General features: G+C 36.9%; 1 protein-coding gene across 1 annotated transcript in view; it reads left to right on the top strand.

Annotated features, from left to right (window-relative positions):
- The window catches only part of PCLO (piccolo presynaptic cytomatrix protein), a 311,393-nt gene that overhangs the window by 174,699 nt on the left and 109,983 nt on the right, over positions 1-26,711 (top strand). The window contains exons 7-9 of the mRNA XM_053942472.1: positions 751-2,959; positions 7,999-8,135; positions 15,885-15,966. Of these exons, the coding sequence (XP_053798447.1) occupies positions 751-2,959; positions 7,999-8,135; positions 15,885-15,966 (2,428 nt within the window). The remainder of the gene's footprint in view (positions 1-750; positions 2,960-7,998; positions 8,136-15,884; positions 15,967-26,711) is intronic.

Here is a 26,711-nt window from a genome sequence, read left to right as displayed (position 1 = left end):
GTGAACTGAAAAAAGCTTTTACCAGTTTTGTAAGGGACAAGAAAATCCCCTGAGGGAAAAAAAAAAAAAATATATATATATATATATATATATATTTATATATATATATATATATATAATATATATAGTATCAGATATGAGGCAAAAAATTGCAAGATGATGTAAGAACTACGTGTCTTTTCAATAGAAAGTTCTGCTTTGTTGTCGAGATTTCAGTACAAGTTATACCTATGGGTATACATTCATTGTCTGGCTCAGTCATCTATTTGACCATACAGATTATATATAAATTTAATCATTAATGTTTATATAAGTACACTTATCATTATACATATTTTTATTAAATTAAATGTTATATAAAATGGAGGTGTATATGTATATATATTTCCCTCCCACACACATATGCATTGAATATGTTTATGTATAACCATGCAGAAATTAAAGAAAAAAAAAGAAAAAACTTTCAAATTACTATTGATTCAACTTTAAGAATATAACGTAGGTTTTTTAATCTTAGGCTTAACAAAGTCCTAGTGAGTGTCACCATTATTTTTGCATTAGATCGCTCATCTTTAGCAGACTGATAGCCATTTTCCTTTCTATTTTCTGCTGCTTAATCACAGATACAAAATTTACTCTGTGTTAAGGAAATATGTGGTTTAGTTAAAAAGCCATACCCTGAAAAATTTAAATAACTTGTGATTAATTTTCCTTCAGAATAGTGATTCAGTCTTGTTTCTTCTATTGCAGTCAAAAGGTTCTTCAAGCATGACTCCATCCAGCACTCAAAAGAAGGTGAAGAGGACTCTGCCCAATCCACCTCCAGAGGAAGCAACAGCAGGAACTCAGTCCCCATATACTTCTGTGGGATCAGTTTCACGGAGAAGGATTTGTAGGACCACCACTATGGCCAGAGCCAAAATTCTTCAGGATATAGACAGGGAATTGGATCTGGTTGAACGTGAATCAGCCAAGCTTAGGAAGAAGCAAGCAGAGCTAGATGAAGAGGAAAAAGAAATAGATGCCAAGTTAAGATACTTGGAAATGGGCATTAATAGGAGGAAAGAAGCCCTACTAAAAGAAAGAGAAAAGAGAGAGCGTGCCTATCTCCAAGGAGTAGCAGAAGAACGTGATTATATGTCAGACAGTGAAGTTAATAATACCAGGTCAACAAGAATAGAAACTCAGCATGGCTTGGAAAGACCACGTACTGCACCCCAGACAGAATTTAACCAGTTTATGCCACCACAAACCCAGCCAGAAACACAGTTTGCCCCTGCTACAAGCCCATATGCTCAATATCAGTATTCATCTCCTGCCCTGCCAACTCAAGCACCAACTCAGTTCACACAGCAGTCACATTACCAACAACAGCAGCCTTTGTATCACCAGCAGGTTTCACCCTATCAGACCCAGACAGCATTCCAAACAGGAGCTACTATGTCCTTTACCCCACAGGCTCAACCTCCACCATCTCAACAGCCATCTTATCAACTCCCATCACAGATGATGGTGATACAGCCAAAGCCAAGACAGACCACATTATATATGGAGCCTAAGATAACAACAAACTATGATGTTATTCGCAATCAGCCTCTCATGATAGCACCAGTTTCAACTGACAATAGTTATGCAGTTTCCCAGCTGGGCAGTAAATACTCTACCTTGGACTTAAGGATAGGACTAGATGAGAGAAACAGCATAGCAAGCAGCCCTATATCAAGCATATCTGCAGATTCGTTCTATGCAGATATAGACCACCACCATACACCCCGAAATTATGTGCTGATTGATGATATAGGAGAACTTACTAAAGGAACAGGAGCTCTTGGTTCCAGTTTTAGCCTCCATGAGAAAGATCTGACCAAAACAGATCGACTTCTTCGCACAACTGAGGCCAGGAGAGCACAAGAAGTGTCAGACTTCCTAGCACCACTGCAGACTTCCTCTAGGTTACATTCCTATGTTAAAGCTGATGAAGATCCAATGGAGGACCCTTATGAGCTCAAACTTCTGAAACACCAGATAAAGCAAGAGTTCCGTAGAGGTGCAGAAAGTCTCGATCATCTGGCTGGCCTGTCACAGTATTACCATGGAGAGGGCAGCTACAGGCATTTTCCAAAATCTGAGAAATACAGCATAGGTAGGCTTACTCTTGAGAAACAGGCTGCTAAGCAGCTCCCAGCAGCCCTCCTTTACCAGAAGCAGTCAAAACACAAGAAAGCCTTGATAGACCCCAAACTAACAAAGTTTTCACCTATCCAAGAAAGCAGAGACCTTGAGCCTGACTATTCAAGCTATATGACTTCTAGCACTTCAACACTTGGGGGAATTACTACTAGGGCAAGGCTTCTTCAGGATGATATCACTTATGGCCTTAGAAAAAACATCAGTGACCAACAGAAGTACATGGGGCCACCACTGACGTCATCTATTGGAGCAGGCCTTGGGACTGCACTAGGTCCAACAATGAGATCTGCACTACAAGATGAAGCAGACAAGTCTTATAGCAGTGGTAGTAGATCTAGGCCCTCATCTAGACCCTCCTCAGTGTATGGGCTCGATTTGTCATTGAAAAGAGATTCTTCCAGTTCTTCTTTAAGACTGAAAGCCCAAGAAGCTGAACCTTTAGATGTTTCCTTTAGCCATGCAGCACCTTCTGGAAGAACTAAACCCACCAGTCTACCTATTAGCCAAAGCAGGGGAAGGATCCCAATAGTAGCACAGAACTCAGAGGAGGAGAGCCCACTAAGTCCTGTTGGACAGCCAATGGGAATGGCAAGAGCTGCAGCTGGACCCTTGCCACCAATATCTGCAGATACCAGGGACCAGTTTGGATCGAGCCATTCATTACCCGAGGTCCAGCAGCATATGAGGGAGGAGTCACGGACTCGAGGCTATGATCGAGATATAGCCTTCATCATGGATGACTTCCAGCATGCCATGTCAGACAGTGAAGGTAAATTAGGCCTCAGACTGGTATCTTACTATCACAACGCAAATCCTCATTTCTATGCATGTGTCTGATTTTTGTTACACTTCAAAGACTTGTTCTTTTTCTGTTCCTTGGTGCATCTTCTGTGTATCTACATTTTTGGGGGTTGATTTGTTTTGTCGTATTTGATATTTTTTATTTTACCCTAACAGTTTCTGAATGGTGTTAAGTTACTATTGCATGCTACTAAAATGTTGTTTATTTGCTTTCCTTATGGTTTGCTTGTGCATTTTCCTTTTCACTAGTTTATGTCTACTTTTCAATTATACTGTGTAGAACATTCCATGTACAATACAGACTCTGCCATCAGTCTTTATGTGCAGCTCTCTCCAGTGACTGTGAATCATTGAACTTATTTGCAATAGTTTTTGTTGGGATTTGGAAATAATCTCCCAAATCTCTAAAAAACTCCAGTAATTTTATGTGCATGAAATTTCATGATAGAACTCAAAAAATTATAATTCCATCTCCCGATGCACCAATTTAGATCTGTGTTTATATAGAAATAGTCTGTTCATTAAGTACATATTATATGTTAGAACCATATAGAGCTTAATAGCAAAATAACATTCTACATATGGTTTGTTGAAAGCGTCCTGTCATGTGGACTTCTGTGCATTCAGAATTGTGATTATGTAAGATAATTTGTCATTTGAATACTGCAAGACAATCTCATACTTCAATAAACTTACATAAAGTATTTTATTTCTGTTGATGGGTTATGCAGCGTAGCTGGTTTTATATGCACCCCATACACGTCTGCCAAATAAGCACAAGAGTTTATCTCTCTTAAGTTCATGAAAGGAACCTTTCTGATGTATTATAAATAGTGCAATTAAAAATGCTGCTTCTGAATAAGTACAGCAGAATGTTAAAGCTGTTGTTGAGTTAATAATTGCAAATTATGTATCAGTTTTGTTTGAGTCAGTTCAGACTTAATATATTTTAAATTGTTTAAAAATCATAAAGACAGTTTGAAGGCAAATGAAATGAATATGTTCGAAATTGTATGCACTCCATTAACTTTTTCTTATGTGTATTTACTGCACAATAAAAGAGACTTTGCATGCGCTCTATTGTCTGTAAATGGCAATGATTGTCTCAAAAGACATATTTGCATGAATACAAAGTAGTATGGTTTATTTTTCACATTTCTACTAACCTCCGTTCATTATTGCATTATTGGTTTTTTACACATGCTGAATCTTTCATAAGCATTAGAAAAAATTATCTATTTGCCTTTCTCATACTTCATACTAAGGGCTTTGTTCTGTAAGTTTCTCTTCATATTTCTTAGATATTTATGACCCCTTCATGAACTCTGTGTTTCAGGAGAGACTCAGGGTCATCAGCTTTTATGATATTTATCAGAAGTTTAACTGTTTTTATTGTCCTTCAATTCTTAGCATGCAGAGTCCTATAATTAAATCTGAAAGCAGTTGAGAGGAACTCCTCGAGTTGAAACTCATATCATTCTTTCTAAATAAGCAGATGCTATCTTGTCTCCTCTCAGCTTGTGACTTTTACAGGTCATTCTAGAGTCACATTGTGAAAGATACAGGACTTTTCCTCCTGAAAACTAAGGAGAACCAACCTGGACCATAAAGATCCAATTTGGTGCTATTCTACCACATATGAACAGGTCATAAGGAATTACACATCTGCCCTACAGTGCATTATAGTTCTCATATATATTTGTACAAGACATACATGTAACACTTCAAGTTGAACACGCTTCAGTTTTAAATCAGTCTCTGATTAGTTAGACCCTTTCCTGTGGTATTCTAATTCAATTCACATAATCTGTATTAGAGCGCTATGTCACTCAAGACTTCCCGTTTCAGCAGTCTTTTTCTAATTTCTATCAAATTTTGTCTTCACAAATGGCCTATTTCTTGGGAAACCAAAACACTTCATGACATTATTTTCAAATATGCAGTCTAATAGCAAGTAACCCGTATTGAAAATAATTAATATAATTTGGATGTAAGATAAGCAATCACATTTTTACAGAAAGTCATGGCCTTCTTTTTTAGGGACTGCATTTTCTCTGTAGTGAACTGATGCCCTGAGAGTGGACAGCTGTTCTGGCACGTTTCATCCAACCTTTTAGAACAATTTGCTTTGCAGCTTCTTTATTTTAAGCAACTGCTGCAAGGTCTTGATGAGATTTCATTTTAAAAAATCAGTCTTAAGCACTGTCTTAGGAAAAATCTTCTTGTGCTACACCTTGATTTGTCATCTTAAAAGACTTTTAAAAATTAAGGTAAAATCTCAAATTTGAATTGTTTTTCTTTGGTTCGAATTCAGAGACATGCATGACTTTCTGTTCATTTTTTATAAATGACATCCCATAACAAATACTAGAAGAGAATGCAAATAAGACTTTGAGTCCAAACCTTCTGTTTTTCACTAAGTACATACTGTAACAAATCTTAAATCAGGTAATAAGTAGTGCTTACACTGGGATTCCAAACTTCAAATAGGTTAAAAAAGTAGCCTTAGTGTCAAAAGTGCACAATGTCCAGAGCTGCCCATTGAAGATAAACAGCATTTTGAGATCTTGAAACACCTGGAATTTTCTCAGAGTTCCCAGTACCTTGAAAACTCTGATCTAGCAAACAGATCTCTGTCAACCCCACAGCTGCCACTTTCCACACATTGTTAAGTATGCTGAAGATACTAATTTTCAAGAACGTTGAAGCTAGTACTCAATTTTATGAATATAAATAGCCCTTGCTGTTCAAAAGGTATAAAATGTACCTTTTCTCACCTCAAGTATTTTTTTTCTTTTATATGCTAATTTTGAAATTCTTCAGCAGAGTTTAGAAGTTTAAAATTGAGATATCAAGACATCAAGATATTAACACAGTTGATTCCTTGTAATTTTTCATCTGTGGAATTTAGAGTGATCACTGTTACTTCTCTGATTGAGTTTCTTGGATCCAACGGCCTGGAGTTCAATCTCACCTGGTTAATCTGTTTGGGTGGAATCTGGCTGCATTCTGTTAGCCTTAGAATAAAAGGGTGACTTCTCTAAGACTGTCAGTGGTTCATCTTGGCTGTTTTCAGGTTTCCAGCTGTGACAAATCCCAGATGTGCTAGCCAAAACAAATGGGGTGTGTATGTACATGTGAGAGTGGAGTGTGTGTGTGTGTCTGAATACACATATATTTGTAACTTCTTAAATTTCAATAAAATACACACATTCATCACAGTTTGATTAAAAAAAAAAAAGTAGGCAGGTCAGAACTGCAGTATGGAACTCTACATTTTCAATAGTAATCCAGGAAATGTTATTTCAACTGAGGCAGGAGGAAAAAAAAATCATTCTTTCTTCTGCTCAGATGATGACACAGATTGTGATAGCCAGCATTAGCATCTGGGGTCAGGATTATGTATTAGGTTCTTCATGCAAGCTTCAGAAAGAAGTTCTGTCACAATGAGTTACGAATGAGACTGCTTTGTGCAGGTACTGATCAACTGGCATAAATGTGTAAAGCATGAAATTTTTGCATGCTAAATCATAATGGTTTATTGATAGCAGTTAATAACTAATCAGTAGTGAGATAAGCATCAACCTCTAATAATGTTTCTGATAATTCATATATGCTTATCTTAATAATATTAAATAAACCATTTCAAGTTAGATTAAGTTTGTGCACAGTCATGAAGGGACTGCATAATATCTGAATCAAGATTAAAAAAAATTTTTGAAGGCTTAATATAATATAGAGTGCTAGTTTTACCACATACAATGTATTCTTGAAAAAAAAATCATGCATATATATTATTCCTCTTTTTGGAAAATTTTAAGAAAACAGTAATGAAAAAACGCAACTTCCTTTTTTCCCATTAACATTTTTTGAAATAATTTCTTAAACCAAATAGATAATGTTTACTTCCACAACTAAATAGGAAAGATTATTAACACTACCATTTTCCTTTTAATTTTTCTCTGTCATGTGCACTCACTCTTGTTTCTGTAGCAAAAACTGATCTTATTTAAGGTTTACAATTCCTTGTGGTTTTGTTGAAACAAATATTGTCTTCCTTTGATTGCCAAATTTATTTTGCTTAATAAAGCATAAAATTCAAACTTCCCTTACATTCTACATTGCATTACCTGAACAATGCATTGGTTTACACTGATTAGCAACATAGAAGAAAACAGGACATGATTCTGATGCCAATGGAGTGACACCTACGTCAATTGACCCAATAGTCAGTATGCAGAAATATATGCATTCACAAATCTGATTTCAGTGAAATGACATTATTTGACCCTCAAAAGATGTCTAATACATTTACTGTTGCAAACAGTAATATTAGCCTTATAGAACTTTTGTAGAAAGAAAAATCCATAGATAAAGGTTCATACTGCAAAATCGGGGGATGGAATTAAAAATGAGAGCACTTGTAATATTTCTGCTTAGAATTTCAGTTACATAGGTTGGCTTCCTATCTTCTTTGATTTGGTTTGATATTGATTTCATAAAGAGGTTGTAATTTTCTTATATGTAGTTCTAGATTATTTCCAAAATATTTTGATCAGTATTCAGTTCAGAAATTTGGATATTAGTGGAGTCTGCATTTTGAGGGTTGATTATTTTGGGTTTTGCTTTGGATTTTCTGAGTCTGGGTTTTTTTTCTTAGTCTACTGCAAAAAACCTAATATGACTAAATTTTTCTCAACAAACATTTTAGAGATATGTGAAAACTGCAATGAATATCTTAGCTGCCAGAAGGAGGAAGTGACTATAGCACTTGGTAGATATCTTCTGTATTTAATATCCATGGTTCTGACATAAACAGAATCTTCTCCCTTTGCTGTCTCACAGCTAAATAATGCTCAAGTTCAATGTCTCAAGTCTCACCTCTAACTTTGCTTTAGCTGCATGGCCAATTAGTAACCACTCTGCATGTTTGCTATGCACAATGCACATTCTTGCCCTTTGCCCAGCACTGGACCAGAGCATTTGACCTGTCCTTGGTTTTCAAAGCCTATCATCTCCGTCGGGAAGAAACAGATTGGTTTGACAAGCCCAGAGAGCCTCGTTTGGAGAATGGACACATCCTTGACAGAAGGCTGCCAGAGAAGTTGTCACACTCTCGACCACTAAGTCAACACCAAGATCAAGTAAGCTGTTAAATAAGATGTGCCTCTAGTTTTATAACTGATTGATAATTTAATCGTACTGTCCAACAGTTCCCATAGGAACTACAGGATTACTCAAAATCCAGCTGCATTCAGCTGAAGTGCTGTATTCATGATCAACATTTGATGATGAAATTAGATGAACGTTCCTCTACAATTCAGTATTAATTTTTCAGGATGTCTTTTGACTTCTGAAATATAACTGAAAATATCTATACCTTAAGTATTCCTACAGGAGAAAAAAAAGAAAAAAATAAAACAATTAGTCTAATTTTCCCTTACCAGTTTTATCTCATCCAAATTCAAATCCCTTCTTTTAGTAGTTGAAGAAGAATAATTCCTTTATCCTGTTGACATTTTTTCCACTTTCAGTTGGTAAGTATAGTCCCAACAGTCTGTGATTAATTATTTAATAAATCAGCAAGACTCTATCAATCTAATACTTAGAATATTTCATTTATTAGAGAGAGGAACAAAAATACTGTAGTCTGCTTTTTCAAGCTTGCCAACTTTAAAATCTAGTTTACCTTAGGGTACCGTTCTATTTCCACTTTTTATTAACAAAGCTTATGTATTTCAAATCTCTAAGGTCTTCAGTTGCTTGTTTCAATTGTCATTTTTGTCATTGATTTAGGTTATATCCTGATGCATTCTTATGTTTTGATTTAGATTACATTTTTACATGATATCCAATGAATGCAGCGAGTGCTTTTCCTCAAGACAGGAGGAAATAGTCTCAAACTGCACCAGGGGAGATTTAGATTAGATATTATGAAAAATATCTTCATGGAAAGGGTGGTCAAGAATTGAAATAGGCTGCCCAGGGAAATGGTGGAGTCATCACCCCTGGAGGTGTTCAAGAAACACGTGGATATGGCACTTGAGGACATGGTTCGTGGTGAACATGGTGGTGGTACTGGGTTGACAGTTGGACTTAATCATCTTAGATGTCTTTTCCAACCTTATCCTGTGATTCTGAGAGGAGGTATTGCATGGCCCCTTTTTGATATTTAATAGCCTATATTGTTCATGCTAATTCCTCAGACACAAAACAGGAACATTTCACTGTCATGCAGCCTTTAAAAGTTTTATGTTGGTGAGCATTTTCACTGACATTTGACAATCAAATGTAGGTTTTATGAAGCAACGGTGTAGATTTTACAAAGTGTTAAAATGTATTACAATACAAGCTGTCATTTATTTTTCCCTCCTTTTCTATCCCTAACATATATTGAGATTTACACACCCTAGGTTGTACTGAGGCTACTCATTTCTTGTTGAGAAAAAGGGCTTTACATGATATAATTCTTACAGCAATCTATTTAATTAGATCTATTATTCTATTAATCAACTTCATTGAAAGATAAAGGATGTTTTTGAGTCTTAACATCTCTTAATATCACTGGCAATAGTTAAAAAAACTGCCTCTGTGAGCACTTTAATCCCCATTAAAAGCATTTATTATTCTAAGCATACATAATTGTATTTTACCACTACAGCTTTCTGAGGTAAAATGGAAAATTTTCCTTGAAAATCAAGTTTGTCCAAAAGAATTACTGCGAACCCTGAGCTCTGTGATCAGGAGGTGGTTAGTAAGATACACTTAACTTTTAGAGCTCCAGAGCTTTTGTCCTGAGAAACAGATCCAAGGCAAGGTCTTAGTCACAGAGATCTGATCTTTGCTTTTTTACCTCATATAAATAGCACAACACTAGGACTGGTTGCAAAATTTTGTTCAAAATTTTTCATCAGAAAGGTTTAAGGGCCTAAGACTTCTTGTTTTCCTTGTTATTTCCAGGAAGAAAATATGTATTTTTTTTTTTCCCCTCAAGTTGTTGTGATATCCCCATGCTTATATGGAAATAGACATACAGCATCAAAATCTTGCCAAAGGCATTTTTAAGATTTTGTGAAATACAGGATGTAAATTGGAGAGTGAACATGTTCTAAATAATTCTGTCTGATGCCATGTAAAGCCTCAGCAGAAGAGAAGAAGTGATGTGTGAGGAGAAGCTTTATAACAGTTCCTTCTGTTTCTTCTTTTTCCATCCAGGTTAGCTACTGTCAGTCACACATCAGTACAAAATAGTATCAATGACTGTGCAGAAGGGAGAAATCCTAGGTCTCACCAACTCCACATCATCTACCTAATCAAAATGTTACTCAGAGCTTGTGTACATTAAGAGTCTTCTGTGAACATTTGTTTAAGATAACTTAAAATATATATATTTTCAGACACATCCAGAAATTAAATTGCTTTGTGACAAGATAAAAAGGGCCAGAGATATTTTTTAAAAGTTTTATTAACTCCATGCTGAGTTGTGAAATACTTAGCAATAGAAGAATGTAAATCAGTATTAATGTCTCTATTTTTTAGCATTAGTATTATATTTTCAAGCGATGAAGGCAAATAAACCATATCAGAGCAAAGAGAATGGTGAGGCAAAGGAACCACTCCCTAAGGGCTTTTTCAGCCCCGTGTATAACAAAAGGGTTACTGAATTCTGAATTCATTCTGCTGTACTGTCTCCTGTATGCACACCTCAGTCCTGCACAGACACCTGTAGTGCCCAAGTATAATGTACTCTAGAGAAAAAAAATGGCAAGTCATTCTCCATCCAGAACCATCTGAACATATCCACCTTCACCCAGAGCTTCCTTTGCTGCAGATGATTTCCTGAAATCAGTTAGGAGGGAAGTTTTCTGGTTAGCAAAGGAATTAAGCAATTACAACTCCCTTAATATCCCTTACTGAGCTCAAATCAGCCACAGAAAGAATAATTTGCATCAATAGCACTAATCTGTTTGTAATCAGTGTTTCCAAATACCCTTATTGGCTCTAAATTTGCTATTTTTGTGATCTTCTCTGTTAAAAATTTAAAATATTTGAATGACCACTACAATATGTATATTCCAGAAAATTTTTATTCATATGTGTGAAATATCAATTTTCTTACTAGATGAAATCAGAACTGCTTGATTACATCCCACAGAGCCTGTACAACCAAAGGTAATAAATAAAGCACAACCCTGAGCTTTTGAAGCAAGAATGCAGTGGAGTGACAACCCTGAACCTCCAGGTTTCCATGGATTTCTTATAACCTAGGAGATTAAGCTCACATATTGTATGATAAATATTAAAATATATTTGTTTCTATAGCAACTTCTGTGGTGTTATTTAGTATTCTGAAATCATGTTAAATTGCAGTTCAGTTGAATATCTTAATAGCCATTTCCCAATGTATTGATTCTAGACTGCATCCCTGAGGAGGGTAAAACCTTATCAATACATAATCTATTGCAGAATTTTCACTGCTTGCTGTTGACCTCAACAGTTTCTTAGTCACTGCCAGTTCACCAGCAACCTCTTTAAGTCTCCTGACATCAAGAGTTTTTTTCTTATTATTTTCTGTGAAAATTATTTGCATGTCCTGAACTAAACTGGCTATTAGAAATAGTTTGGAAAAGAACAGGAGGAGGAAGTGCCAGGGCATTAAAAGTTCATGACAAGGGCATGGACAATGAGAGTAAATTCAGAAGCTATAAGTAGTTTTTCAGTGAGGGGTTTTACATACCTCCAGTCATCATAGGTGGGTCTTTTTAAGCCTTAAATGAATAATAAAATCCTAAACTCATTATAATACCAGTATATTGCCATCAGTTCACTTAGGCAACAGTTTTCTAACCACAAAAAGAAGGCAAGGGTCCTAGATATGAAACCTTTTGAATGCAATCCCCTATTTCTAAATGTTGCCTTTGCACCACCACATCTAAACACCCTAAAAATTATATGCTTTTCTATTTTATTCATGGGTCATTACCATTCTCTTGAAATTTAATCAAGCCTTGTTAGGGACACTTGGATATTTAGAAATTATGAAAAAATGGGTCATAAGATGAGTATTGAGCCTAAAATGAGAAAATACCATTTGTGACAAAGATATAGAAGGCTACCTGCAAACTTCTGTTCCACATTTTTGAAGTCCACCTACTTAGTTTTGATTGTTTTCCTACTAACGAGAAGAATTTATTTTAAATTGCAGTAAACTGTTTTCTGTTAGAGACTTGATTGGGGAGTTCATTTTGTGGTTGAGATTCCCTGGAAATATGATGAGAAGTTGGACATTTCCAAGTTTAGTGTAATTGTTAAAATATTTAATCTAAAGAGTGGATTGTTAGCCACCCCCTCACTGTAATTCACAAAGGAATTTAGCTGGCAGTGCCTCATTTCTTAGTCACTCAGAAATGTTTTTCTCTCTGCACGCCAGAATAACTTTTGGAGCAAAGGTCAGTGTTGAATATACCTAATTGCAGAAGAAAATGCAACTCACTTTGCAATTTATTAATGAGCAGGAACATTGTATTTGTTAAGTCTTTATTCAGTGTGTCTTTTGCAAATTATCTCCATCACTGGGGATCTATCAGCAGAAAGAACTTTCCACCTGAGGATTTCGAGACAACTTAACATTTGTGCTCTGCACAGAGGGAATTTAGAGGTTCAAAGGGGCAGAATTACCACAGCTGGAGAAATTCTTGCTACCAGCTTTCACAGGTCTCATGTGCTCATTCAAGTACCTGTGGTATTCAGAAATTAGGATGGATACTGCCTAACCCACCCTCTTGAACATCCAACATCTTGTTCCTGGATATCTACCTCAGGTAAAGTTTCCCTTGAAAATGGTATTTCCTAAAGGACAACAGCCAGCTGTAACTGCTGAGAGTCACCTTATCAGGCCCTATCTAACACCAGAAGGGTAGGTGCTGCAACATTTAAAACCAGGAAAGACTTCGGTGATCCACTCCAAAGCAGTTGATATGTTATAGGTGTGGCTATGGCCTGAAAAATTAAAATGAATTTTATTTCTTAAACTTAAATACAGCACTGGGGGAATGTTTTCTTCTTGATTATCCTCTTTAACTTATAAGTTTATTTTATAAGGTTTCCATAGTGTTTGTTTATCAGACAGAACACTTAAAGGCAACAGGAAATGAAATGCATTTTTAAACTCATCTTCTGTAGCAGCACAATTATTTCCCATTCATTCCATTTTTGGAGGGCCTTTGAGCTGACTAATAACATGAAACACATGACCAGAGCTTACATTTCCTGAGGAAGACAATGCTATGCCAGTACTGAACTACAAATCAAGTGTACTGAATGCTCCCAAAGAGGTGAGGAAGGTTCTTCGTGACAGGAACAGATGGCAGAATTCTCTGGGGTTTGTAGCAGATATGTGGGATCAAGTCAACTTTTGCCCTGTGACCTAAATCTGGGCTTGTGGACTTACATGTTCTCCACTCCTGCAGCTGTGCAGTGGAAGGATGGCCCCTCTGCACCAGTTCGGATTTCCACTGTCATGGTTGTGTGGTTTTACTGGGGTCCCTCTTTGTCTTCACTGGGGAAACTGGGGAAGAGTCAGCTAGAAGGGATTCCTGGCATATATTCAAGTGAAGGGAAACCAAACTTAGTGGAAGTAAGAAGATGTAAACAATTGGAAACACAAAATCATTTGTGTTCTACAAGTTTTGAAATATTCTAGTAAATTTTCAGATAAATTTCAGAATAATGCGTATATTACAGGTTTTGAAATATTCTAGTAAATTTCACATAAATATGCTCACTAATGATTAAAACAAAGCATCAAGAACAATGTAATTGCTGTTGGTATTATATATTTACAGCAACCTCTGTTTTTCCTATTAGTTCTGTCGCTTTCAGCAATGTACTAGTCTGAAAGTAAAGGCCTAATGACATGTTCCATTTAAGAACTGATACCCACCAACCATAAAAGAATAATATACTACCGTGGATGCTAATAAAATTCAATGCTTTTATTGAAACCTATATGAATCACAAAGATTTATTCTTCTCATAAAATTCTGGAAGTAATGAGGAATTATAGGCTAAAGAAGGAGACAGTCTATATTTTTAATGCATTTGTTAGCAGTCGCTGAATATTCTTGGATTGTTATTTATTTAAAAAATGAAAGAAGATAAAGCAAATAAAATAATATAAATTGAAGTTTAAGAGCTGCAGTGTTCCTCAGTTAAACTGAATTACTCCCACTAAAATTGATCCCAGCTAAGGATCTATTCAAATGTGTTTATAAACTTCTTGTAAACAATTTTTCATATTTTTTATTTAATTCAAAATAAAAATAGATGCATTCTTTCAGTTTTCTTACATTTTTATATAAGCTACCTGTGACAAATTCATCGCTTTTATTGTTATATAAAACTTGCTGAATATAATTTTTATTGTTATATAAAACCTGGCATTTCTGACAGTGTCATTAAAAACATAACACTCTCCCTAGCCATTAATGAGTGTGGATGCCTCCTGGTAGTATTAGACTCTATGTTCTGACAAAATTCCATGATAAATTCAAATGTCTGCCTGATCTCATGTTCTGATTTATTCTGGAGCACTTGTACACTACCAAATCCACAATCTCCTTTATGTCTGACATTAATTACAGTCAATATTACTCTCACTGTGTTATGGGAGGATTTGAGTCTTCTAGATGCAACATCATTCACTGGATAAGTAACTAAATTATGGCAACAAATGTATAAACTCTTCAGCTCACTGTGGGATTGAGCTAAGCAAGTCTCTTAGTTTCCCTTCCCATAATTTATGTGTGCTATCCATTTACTTCATAAACTCTCCAGGGCAGAACTAGGTTTGAAGTGCTTGGCTCAGGAGGAGCTTAATCCCTTTAAATGTTACTTAAATATAAATAATAATAATAAACTCTTGTCAGCAGGCTGCTGATGCACTCAATCTGCTTCATTGCCATGCTGGATAGTGTTGTCCCTTTGTCCTTGAGGCTGCTCCCTGAGGTCCCATCCTGGAGCAGGCACAGTCATGCTCCCTCCTCTTGGTCCGGGTGCATCACCCAGGCTTGGAACTGACATGCAGAGGCAGGGAAGTGATGGTTCAGCTTTGTTACCAAAACTACAGGCAGAGGGGGCCTGTGATGTCTGTGAGGGGAGTGTTGCAACCAACATTCTGCAGAGGCATTTTGGTGTGGACTCGGGGCAATCACCCCTGGAAGGTGGGTGAGTCCCTGCAAGCTTGGCCCCTCCTATGCCCAAACCATGGGGCAGGTGGGATCATTTCAACAGGAAAGCTGGCTCTTTAGACTCTGTTGTAGGGTGCATTCCTTTCAGCTTTGATGTGGTCTAGGATAAGCCCAGATAAGCCCATACAGAATGTCGTCCTATGAGTCTTAGTTTGGGTCTTTCAAATGGCTTTTGGAATTTGAAAACAAGAGATACATTGGACCATGTGGTTTTGCTGAAGCTAAAGCAGTAACTCATGGATGGTAACACATTAAACTAACATTTTGTTCATGTGTCTGAGAAAAGAATTTTATGAAAAACACAGGAATGTTTTGTTTCTTTCTTATGTTAAACATTGCTTGAATAAAGGATTAGGTTAAAAGAAGCTACAGAAGACAGTGAGCACCTTCTAGGCACTCAGAAAAATCAGAACTAAAGCCATATTTGAAATTAATCTGGAGTTATGGAAGCAAATATTCATTACCCCACAGAAGGAATTTGCAGTCTGACAAATGTCTCCAAACTTGAGAGAGTTTTTGAATTGAGAAGTTGTGATATTCCCCTGGATGAAATAAGTTTGCTTGTTTGTGTTTCAACTGTCTGAAATTATTTATGCAATTGTTGTTGGTTTATCTTTTTATGACATGCATATTTGTGTTCCTCAGATAAATGGAAAGCCCCTGCAGTACATTTTCCCTCATACAAGGCTCAAACTACTGAGAGACCCAAAGGATCACACAGTTTCAGGTAAAAAACCTCTACCAGACATGATAATTAATTTGATCAGCATGAATTATACAACAGATTTCCAGTATTAAAAATAGTCCCTGTGTCTATGCAGCAGGAAATTCAGTGGTCATTTTAAATCTCGCTCATTGTCTATAACAGAAAGCAGCAGTGCATGAAAAAGGTCACGACATCTGTTCAAGATATATAAGCTACAGACATTAAAAACAGAGGAAATTTTGTTGTGTTATCCATATGAACAGTCTGTTTTGCTGTTGCTTTTTATGTAACTCTATATTCTCTGCATGAGTCCTTATAAAATAATCTTGTGTAGGTGTTCAACATGTACAGAACTGAGAATTTTATTCTTTCTGTTCTGGAACTCTCCCCTCAGCACCGCCCCCCCCAGTTCCCCCATTGAGAGGGTTAGGAGATCAATCAGATCCCATTTTTCTGTGATATCTTCACATGGAGACATTTATTACAGGACTTCAGATTTATTCTCTTTTTCCCTAACACTGACACAAATGTTCATGTAAGTCAGTCTGCTTGCCAAGGAGATGAAAGTGGCAGAGGTGATGTTCATTCACCTCCCAGGCTGAGAGCTGGAACGCAGTGTGATATTTTCATGTGTCAAACTGTAAAAGGCTGCCAGTTACAGGACCTGGCACAAGTAAGGTCTGTCTGAGCTTCTGGAATTGCACCCTTTCTCACATCTAATACTGATATAGAACTCCAAGTTATTTCAATATATTGCTTTTGTTCTTTCAGAGGCAGATGCTTTAAGTGATTTTGTCATGAAACCATCAGACTTTCTTTTATAACTTGTTTAAAAGATTCTAATAGTGTGTGTCAAACTCTGTTTCTGCACAGAAGTAATTACTGATTGCCAGCCCTGGTGTTCCCTCGAGCATAAGTAGAAAGTGGCATGAACTTACTTGAATTGCTAAATATTGTTTTCACAGGGTTTCTGGCAGTAAAGTCTTGATAATTTCCATCCTCAGTACTCACCTCATATTTAGAATGTTAAATGAATGTTCTGTATGCATTATGAGGTATTTTCTTGTTAGTCAGCCTAACACCCACCAATGATTTCAGGCTGCAGAAAGACCCCTCCACCCACACAGCGCAATCTGAAAGGAGCTGCCAGCTCTGCTGTGTGTCAGCCTGTGCTGCTCCAGGCCCTCCCAGTCCACAGGAACTCCTTGGCATCCTTGTAGGGATCTTTGCCCTGCGGGCTGATGAGTAATGCTGTGATCCAAGCTGCTGTCTTAGTCAGAAATAAGAGGAATTACAACCACGCAACTGTAAAGCTCGTGATTTAGTGTTGTTGAAGCCTGCTTTCCTATGTAAAATTACTGACCCTTATGCAGTTGGAAATGCCTGTTACAAATTCTTGACTAACTCTCATGCTGGCGCTCATAGCAACACATTGTGCCTCAGGGAAAATGCCTTGTGAGCAGTGATGAGCCAACCCAAGGTGTAGATAGTGATGTCTCATTGACTAATGCCTTGCACAAATGAGGTCACATAGGATCAAAAATTTACTGAAGAGTCCTGATAAGGTTATATAGCCCACACTGGGATTGCTCACTGCTATAGCTATATAATATTGTGCTTAAATTTTAATTGGAGAAAGTAAGCTTGGCTTTGTCTACAAGCTGCAGTCATATTTTTGTGTTTTAGTCCAGATACATGCTTGGAGACCTGCACAGATATATTTCTGCGTGATGCATACATAGGTTTCCCTACAAATACTTAAAGGCCTAAATGGAAATTGTACAGAAAAGAGCCAAAGGTAGAAGAAGGTGGCCCTGAAACAGAAGAATTAGTTGTAGTTTTTAGTCCTTATACATCTTTGAAATACTGTAACTCCTTGACTATGTACCTCCCTTCCTTCTCTTCTCTCAAGTGTCTGAATGATTTAACTACATGAAAACTCTCTTCAAATGTGCAGTGTGTTATGCTTAGCCTTCAGCTTTTCAAATCATTTCTACCAGAGACAGGCACATGGTTTTAAAAAGAATTAAATTTTATTAAACATTATCTGCAAACTAATAGTAAACATCTGTTTTTATTAACCAGACAATGACTATTAACCATAGGAAGACATAGAAGTATATTATGCAGCAAAAGTTACTTAAAATATTGGCAAATTTAAAAAATATATATTTTTATACCATCACAGTTATTTGACTGCAAGAGTTTTGGATATTCATCTAGGTTGCATGTCTCCAGCTGGTTTCTTTCACTTTTTTTGTTTGTTTTTATTTGTTCCCATTGTCTCTTTTTGCTCTTCCTTTCTCCCTGCCCTTCTTTCTTAGCAAAAGTACCAAAATGCGGTTTTGACTCATTTTGTCTGCATTTACACTTGTTGCATAAACACAGGAAGTGTGTATATTAAAAACCACAATCCTCAGTAAAACTCACATGAGGAGTCAGATCTTTCCAAGAGAACAGCCACTGTTGAAACCACCCTTTGAGTAGCATCTTCAACTGAACTTTTGTATTGCTGGATTCTTACAAGCCAGCTGGCCTGTGATCCTGGGTGATCACAAAAGTGTGAGCACCATCCATTGTCTCTGATTTCTTCACAGTACGTAGAGAACCTCCTCTGTCTTGGCTATTCACAAAAGCCTCTCCTATGTGATCATTTCTGCACATGCAAGAGCAGTTTATACTTATTTTTTAAATGATCTATGTGCAGTTTAGTCAGTTCTGAAGCAGGAGCTGCCTGGGGAGATGCCTGAGATTGACAGATTCTCCTCAGGGGATTCATGAACACACCTTCAGTGTACAATTAGTGTATCTTAACTGGAGTGTGCACAGCAGAAGTTATGTAGGGAAGTGTCCTAAACTGTACAAAATTCCCACTGGAGAATTCTTGTAACTGTTGACCTGCTGCTTTGCTGAGAAACTGGGCAGTGCTTCAGCCCATTATCTCATCTCACTGGAGTTCTTGGGCCAACCTAGGCATTAATGATTCAGTGTGCTGGGTCAGCCCAGATAACCAACTCTACCACAGCACCTGTAATTGTAGGGAAAGAGTTCATCCTAGTATCACCATTATAACTTGAATTCCACAGGACTTATCATAATCTTACCACAGTAGAAGTTGCTGCCTGATTATGAATCCAAAAATTGTCACATTCTGAATATCATTAATAAGACTAATCCCAAATATTTTAAAATTCAGGCTTTTCCACTACATATTATGTGCACATGTATTTGGTTTATTTGCTTTCTTGATTAATGAAAACTGACTCTGAGGTACAGATGCCTTTGATGCCACTTACATAACCTGGCATAATTTTGCACACAGAAGCATATAATGTAAATTTTGGCATGTGAATTAGGTGTTTGAGGATTGAGGAACCCAGCCAAAATTGTGATGGCAAGAGAATAGTAGTGCTGAATGGAAAAGAAATATATACTTGCTCACTGGCTGCTTTGTTTCTCTATTATATGCCATAATCTAGAAAATTCAGATCTACTTTTTGAGATGTGCAGTGCCCCTTCCTCAGACAATGCTGAGAGGTGTGAAGGAATTTCCAAGAATTTACTCTGATTTATAAAGACTGATTAATAATTTGCAATTAATAAAAAAAAAAAAAAAAGGGAAGAAGAATTGGCATCACGGATGTGCTAATGTGCCAAAGCAATGAGGGCAGCACTCAGTGAATGATAATATAGCAGTGTTTAATGCTCCAGAAACTCACTGTTTGTTTTCACTGAGAGTGCCTTGTTCCTTTTGGATCCTTTAGCAGAGCAGCATAAGTGCTGTTTTATACTGCCAGAATTTTCTCTTCTGTTTTTTATCACACCATCATTATATTTGAAAAAGTGAATTAAGGATATGGCTACTGAAGGTAGGGAAAGCACTGGCAATACCTTTGGAAATGTTGCAAAGACAACTTATATTGTGTTATTCCTGATCAGGAAGCTGTTTAGGCAAACTTGGGGGGGAAATCCAACAAGGCATACACATCTCAGTAGGTCTATAGGTACAATGAGTGCACTCAGTCAAAGGTTATTTTTACTCCTTTACCTCACATAGGCTGAGTCAGAAGTAATTCTTCCTTTTTGAAAGGAGGGATTCTCTGTGTTTCCAGGAAAAAAAATGTACCTTGAGCAGCCAGACTGCCTGTGTTAAGGAACATCCTCTTCAATTCTGGTTAAAAAAAAAAAAAAAAAAAGGAAAGAGGCAGGGAAACTATTCAGAAAAATCTGCAAACTTTGTAGTGGAGCAAAGAAGTGAATTAGATGGTGGGCAGAAGACTGCATCCCTAATCTCTACCTCAGCAGTGATGTCAGTGAAACTGCAAGTAGAATTGTAGGGTAGCTGTAATGCTGTACACACGTCAGACATGCCTCAAACTCTCCATAAGGATTGCTAATTCCTGCAAACAACCCTACACTTCTGCAGTGTGCCAGCTCCTGCAGTGTTTATCTGGATGGAGAGGAAGGGAATTCAAAGAGTTTTCCTATATCAAGACCTCACTACAACAGTCAGTCTCTAAATAAACAACCCTATATATGTAGGATTCCTTCACCTGCAAGTTCAGCAAAATGAGTTCTTACAGCAAAATACTAACGTGCAACAAATATGTGATTAGTAATCAATTAAAAACATGTTAAATATGGTCACACTCTATGTTCAGTGTGAGAAGTCAGAGTGAGAACTGCAACACACCTTCTGTCCTCACACTCTTAGAGGATTACCTATGCTACTTCTTTCATTTAATATTGGGAAGAACTGAGATAATACTTCGCACAAAAAAGCAATACCCTCCTCTAATATTCCCTTGTCACTGGGGAAGGACTTAATCCCTAATTAATTGTCATCATTCCCTCAAACACTAGTTCTTTATCAGAGACATGGCACAGAAGGTAAAACCCTGTAAAAGCTGTTACAGTCAGGCTACATCAGAGATTTTCCTGGGAAGTCACGTGGTAGCAAATGAGGACATAACTGGAAATAAAAGGAAAGAGAGATATCTGGTTTTGTCTTAATATCAATTTTAGAAAGAACTCAGTACCATTAAACTTTTTTAAGTAAAAACAAACAAACAAATTCTTCTGTGTGTTAGAAACACTTTGTAGAGGTACAGACCCCATATATTCCATATTTATGTCTTTTGTCTCCAAATTATTTTAATTTGAAAAGCACTAGGGTGTGTATTTAAAATAATTCCCATGAAATCTTTTTGGTAGTTCAGTTGTTTATGTATATTGCAGTATATGAACTTTTGTTGAAGATTTTGAGTAGAGGTAATTGAGAGGGCAATGTGTCTACTGGATATAAAGGTTCCATTTGTTTTCATAGCTGTCATGCAGAAGAGGCTGCGTAAACAGATCACTGCAACACTGAATGTTAGAGTTCAGTCAAGCCCGCAGATTTCCATGAAAAGCTGTCAGTCAGCGGCACCTCTTGAGCCATTGGTGTCTATCAGTAAACACAGATGAAACTCAGTACCTACAAAGGATTTTATAGATTTAAAGATGCAGTCTACCATAGATGGCACCATAGATTCTGATGTGACAGATTGTCCAAAAAGAAGAGACTTCTATCGTGTTTTCAAGTAGATGTGATAAATGCTTCAAGAAGCTAATTCATAAAACACTTTATGACCCTTCAGGATGATTTCCAGTGTGCACATCAGCATGAAGCAGATTCACAGCTGATATAAATCAATGCTGTGCTGTTAAAACAACTGCAATATATCTGAATTTCATCAGCTCCTGATTTGACTTCATGTGTATTTTATGCCTTAATTGCCAATGGCCAAGAAATGCAATAGCTGAGTAGATATAATTGTGTTTCTAGGAAACAACTTCATTGAAACTAATTTTTCAGAAGTACCAAAACAATTCTCCTGAGGACACTCTTGAAAATGTTGTACCTATATAGATAACCAACCTCTGATATGGATCACCATGTTATGTATTCCAGAGAATTGCATAAGAATAACAATGCAAATAAAAATTTAGGCTGGATTTTATTATACACATTATTTTTTCCTGCTGTTTTTAAGTTCCTGAGTTAACTTGGTTTTTTTTTGCTTTGTCATGTTTCCTTTCTCTCTGCTCTCCAGACTTTAGAGATTACTTTATCACAACTACAGTGTCTAAATAAATAGCTTGCATTTCTGCATAAGAACTCATATGAGTTCTTATGAGAAGAACTCATAACTTCTACAGAGTTAAAGGTACTTTTAACTCTGACCTTTCCAAGAGAAGTCATTGATGTTTTTAATGTGTTTGAGTCTTCTGTTCCATACAGACAATGGAACAGGGTGTAAAATTGTACCAGCAGATAAGGGCCTACCAGCACCCTAGCATATGTCTGGTCTAGATAAGGCTGGAGGAGGAATGAGGAGATAATGTCCAGTAAATGAGCAGAGAAGGAAGGTATGTTCTGTCTCCCTTCACAGCCAAATAGTGTTGAAAGGTTTCATATTGTTTGATCATTGCTCTAACGTGGTACATTGGCACATTTCAAAGTCTTTCATGCCTAATGTCTCATTTGCATGCTTTCTTCTCCTGCATTTTCTACCATTGGATCTTGACCAAAAAAAGATCACCCTTGTACTTCCTTGCCTTAATTCACCATTATGGTTTTGTTCTGGTTTGAGGGATTTTTTAATACTATTAGAAAGTGATGAAAAACATATTTTGACAAGTCTGTGCATTGGCTCCTGGATCTGAAACACAACACTTAATCTCTATTTTGAAATTTAAACCTATCTTCCATTTCAGCACACTCAGGGATAGGTGTTGTAGCCTTGAATTTTGCAGTTTAAGCCCATTTTACTTCTATATACTTCTAATTTTCCCATTTTACTTCTATATAGTTTCAACTTCAAAGCACACAATATCTGAAGGTGTTAAAATTACCATGGGTTTACAGAAAAAGTGAGTTTCAACTCCCATCTTGAAGGGTATACTTTGAGGCTCTTAAAAATCAAAGCAATAGCACTTTTTTAATATCTTTCTTAAAGTTCAGTCACTTAAAAGTCTACTAAAAAATCATATAGCTCTATTTCTAACTGTGACAAAAATCAGATTGCTGCTGACACTCATACTTACAGTTTCCTATGCCAATTTGCACAAACACGTGTGATTACAGAAAATCTGTTGTACATTCTAATTGCGTCTTTACTTTCCTTGGTTATATAATTAGAAAGACAAATGGTTTCATATTTTCAAAAATTAGCCCAGAGGAAATATTTGCTTGAGTTAACACATGAACAATGTTTGCACAGAGCTTCTGGGTCACATGCCAGCATTCTCCTGCATGTGTTGAAGTTGTTGCTACTGCATAGGACCTGTATGATGATTAAACATAATCAGTCCTTGCATTTGCTGCTGGGATGCTATTTACTTTCATGAGAGAAAACATCCCAGAAAAATTAATTTTCACGTTTGTGTAAAATCAGGACCGTCAACACCAGTAAAACCCTGCTGGACCTTGAGTTGTTCAGTTTTTTGCTGCTCTTTTTTTTTTTTTCTTCCTTTCCTTTAACCTTTAACTTATGTAAGGGGTTATAAGCATTTTTTTGTAAAGGCAAGTCTAATAATTGCTTGGATGCTGAAATGGTTTCAGGAAATCTAAACCGTTTATACTCTAATGGCTATAATGGAGCTGCTCAGCAAAGCAGTGAAAAGATGGTAAGATTTCATGATCTTCCCTGTGTCCTGAGAGAAACAGCAACAGACTGGCAACAGCCTGATCTTTATTATCTCCATAAGGGACAAAAAAGACTGAATTGTAATTGAAGAGCTCAGGTTATAGTCAGCGTATTTCAGTAAAGTAAATTATAGTCTTTATGCTGTGTTGCTACTGTGACACAATGAAGTATACAAGGAGATAGGATTTCATAGTGTTTGAGACACTTTGAGCTACAGAAGTTCAGAATGAATATATCTAAAGGGACAGAAAGAACTTCATGGTGAAAATAAGAAAAAAGAGTGATGAATTTTAAAAATGCATTTGCTGATGCAAATGTAATGCTTGCCAAGTCACCAGTGACCGAATTTATTAGTGTCGGGTTGTTGGTTACTAATCATATATTTGATATATATATGTGTGTGTGTGTGTGTGTGTGTGTATGTGTGTGTGTGTGTGTACATATAATGAGTACACATCACTGAAACAGTTTATGGTGCGTGGAAGGATATGAAATGACAAATGAAATGTCCTTTTGAAAGTCACAGAGTTGGTTAATTGCCAAAAAGCAAAGAAGGCCATTCAATATTTTTTCTTCGAAATATGGATTTCTCACAAAAATAACTCTGCAGTTATTAAGCACTTGAAGTCTTTACTTGCACGGAATGGAATGGAATGGAATGGAATGGAATGGAATGGAATGGAAAGGAATGGAGTGGAATGGAATGGAATGGAATGGAATGGAACGGAACACAATGAAATAAAAAATACAAAATACAGTATTTCTGTCAGAAGGTACCTACAAAAACCTTATAGTCTAGCTACTGACCAATTCAAGGTGGAAGAAAAGTAAAAGTAGTTAAAGGCATTGTTCAAAAGCCTCTTAAACCCTGACAGGCATGGAGCATTTACCACCTCTCACAGAAGCCTGTTCCAGTCTTTGACCGCCTTCTCAGTCTAAATCTCTGCTGGTACATCTTTGCACTATTCCCACAAGCTCTATTACTGGATACCAGGGAGAAGAGCTCAGCACTTCCCTCTCCACTTCCCCTCCTCAGGAAGCTGTAGAGAGCAATGAGGTTGCCTCTCACAGCCTTTTCTCCAAACTTGACAAACCCAAAGCCCTCAGACTCTCCTCACCGAATATTCCTTCCAGCTCTTTCACCGGCCTCATTTCCCTCCTTCAGAGACATTCAAGGACCTCGACAATCCTTCCCCAGCTGTGGGGCCCAGACCTATACAAGATACTCAAAGGTGAGGCTGAACCAGTGCTGGACACAGTGGACAGTCAGCTCTTTTGACTGTCTGGTGATGCTGTGTTTGATGCCACCCCAGACAGGGTTTGTCCCCTTGGCTGACTCACACAGATCTGCAGCTGAGCAGCACCCCCGGATCCCTCTCTGATTTACATCGCTCTCCCCACTTACACTTGTGTCCAGTGTCAGAGGATCCAGCATTTCCACCTGCTAAATTTCATCCCATTAATCACAGCCCAATGCTCCAGTCTACCTAGATTCCTCTAAAAGGCCTCTTGTTTGTCAAGGGAGTCAACAGCACCTCCCAGTTTTTGTCATAAGCAAACGTGCTAGTGGTGCATTCAACTCCTGCATCCAGACTTTAGACAAACCTGGCCCAAGAATTGATCCCTGAAGAGCACTGCTGGTGTCCAGTCCCCAGCCAAATGTCATTCCATTCACTACAATCTTTTCAGCTCTGCCCTAATAAGGCCAGGTCTTCACCAAGAATAATGTGAACCCACTCATCTCACAACTGGGCAGCTTATCCATAAGGATGCTGTGAGAGCAGCATCAAAAAGCAAAGTAAAATCCAGGAAAAATACATCCAGCACCTTCCTATCATCCACTGGGCAGATGACCTAAAGCTTCAAACTCTGATTGTTCATATGTTCAACTGTATAAATCATAGGCTTACAAGCTAACTGTAGTGATTTAGTATCTTTTTTTTTTTAATGTGTTTATCAATGTATAAAAGCCATTTAGTTGCATGATCAACTTTGTCAAAGTTTAGCATTATATATTTTTTTATATATTTTGGTTTGGGTGGGGTAGGGTTTTAGGGTGTTTTTTTAGCTTAACATGCTCCATCTTAAAGCTTTAGTTAAGATCAGATGGGAGAGTAGGATCACAGCCTTGGGAGATCAGTAAAAACAGTTTTAATTAATTACCAGTCTTTTTGCTTTGAAGCATCCTAAAAAGGATTGGATTTCTAGGTGTAAAATTCCCTTTGAAGAGATGCTTTCCTGAATATATTTTCCATGGAAATCAATACTCATAACTCAGAAAGGTGTCTTCTCTTATTCAAATCACAGTGATTTGCTTTCTGATGCTTTACTAGTCCTGTGACTTCTAAAGAAAACAGAAGTTCATTAATATGAAAATCGAAATGAGAAAGATGAATGTATGGCTATATCAAAATAGCCTGAGAGATAGAAATTAAGACTCAAAATTAAAAAAATAAAAACAACAATAAAAACAAGGGAAAAGAGGTCAGAGAAAGCATATGATAGGTATTTTTAAACTATCTGCATTCAAGGTTATAAACTGGGCAATGTAATTTCAAACAGAAGTAGTAAGCTCAATATTTTCAATAGATAAAATATAAATAGGCTTGAAATCACATCTTTACAGGAGAAAATACAGCAAGACCCAAGCAATATTTCTTTCTCAGCCAGAACAGAGCACTTAGACCTCACTGGGTGAAAAGTAGCTTGTTCATTGTGACTACCAGGAATGAAGGTTTTGTAATTAACCTTAATTTAAATTTAAATTGTCATTTAAATATTGTTCTAGTAGTGTTTTTGCAACAAATACACACACAATCACACACTCACCAGGTCCTGTGATTGTCCCTTAACAAGGATTTCTCTACTTTATCTATAATGTTAGTCATACATTTGACTCTAAAGCCTGCAAACATAAAACTACAAGCCCTTTCAAAGTGTCTAGGAATAAAAAATCTTCATATATTATCATGGAAAATACTTTCTTTTATTAGCAGTACTATGGACAAAACCCTCCAAAAACTAAACAAATATATCAGCCAAGATTTTCAGTTCCCTACCATAGGAATGGTAGAT

Source organism: Vidua chalybeata, chromosome 5 (genome assembly GCF_026979565.1).
Source record: "Vidua chalybeata isolate OUT-0048 chromosome 5, bVidCha1 merged haplotype, whole genome shotgun sequence".
Taxonomy (NCBI): Eukaryota; Metazoa; Chordata; class Aves; order Passeriformes; family Viduidae; genus Vidua; species Vidua chalybeata.
This window is presented reverse-complemented; position numbering and strand designations above follow the sequence as displayed.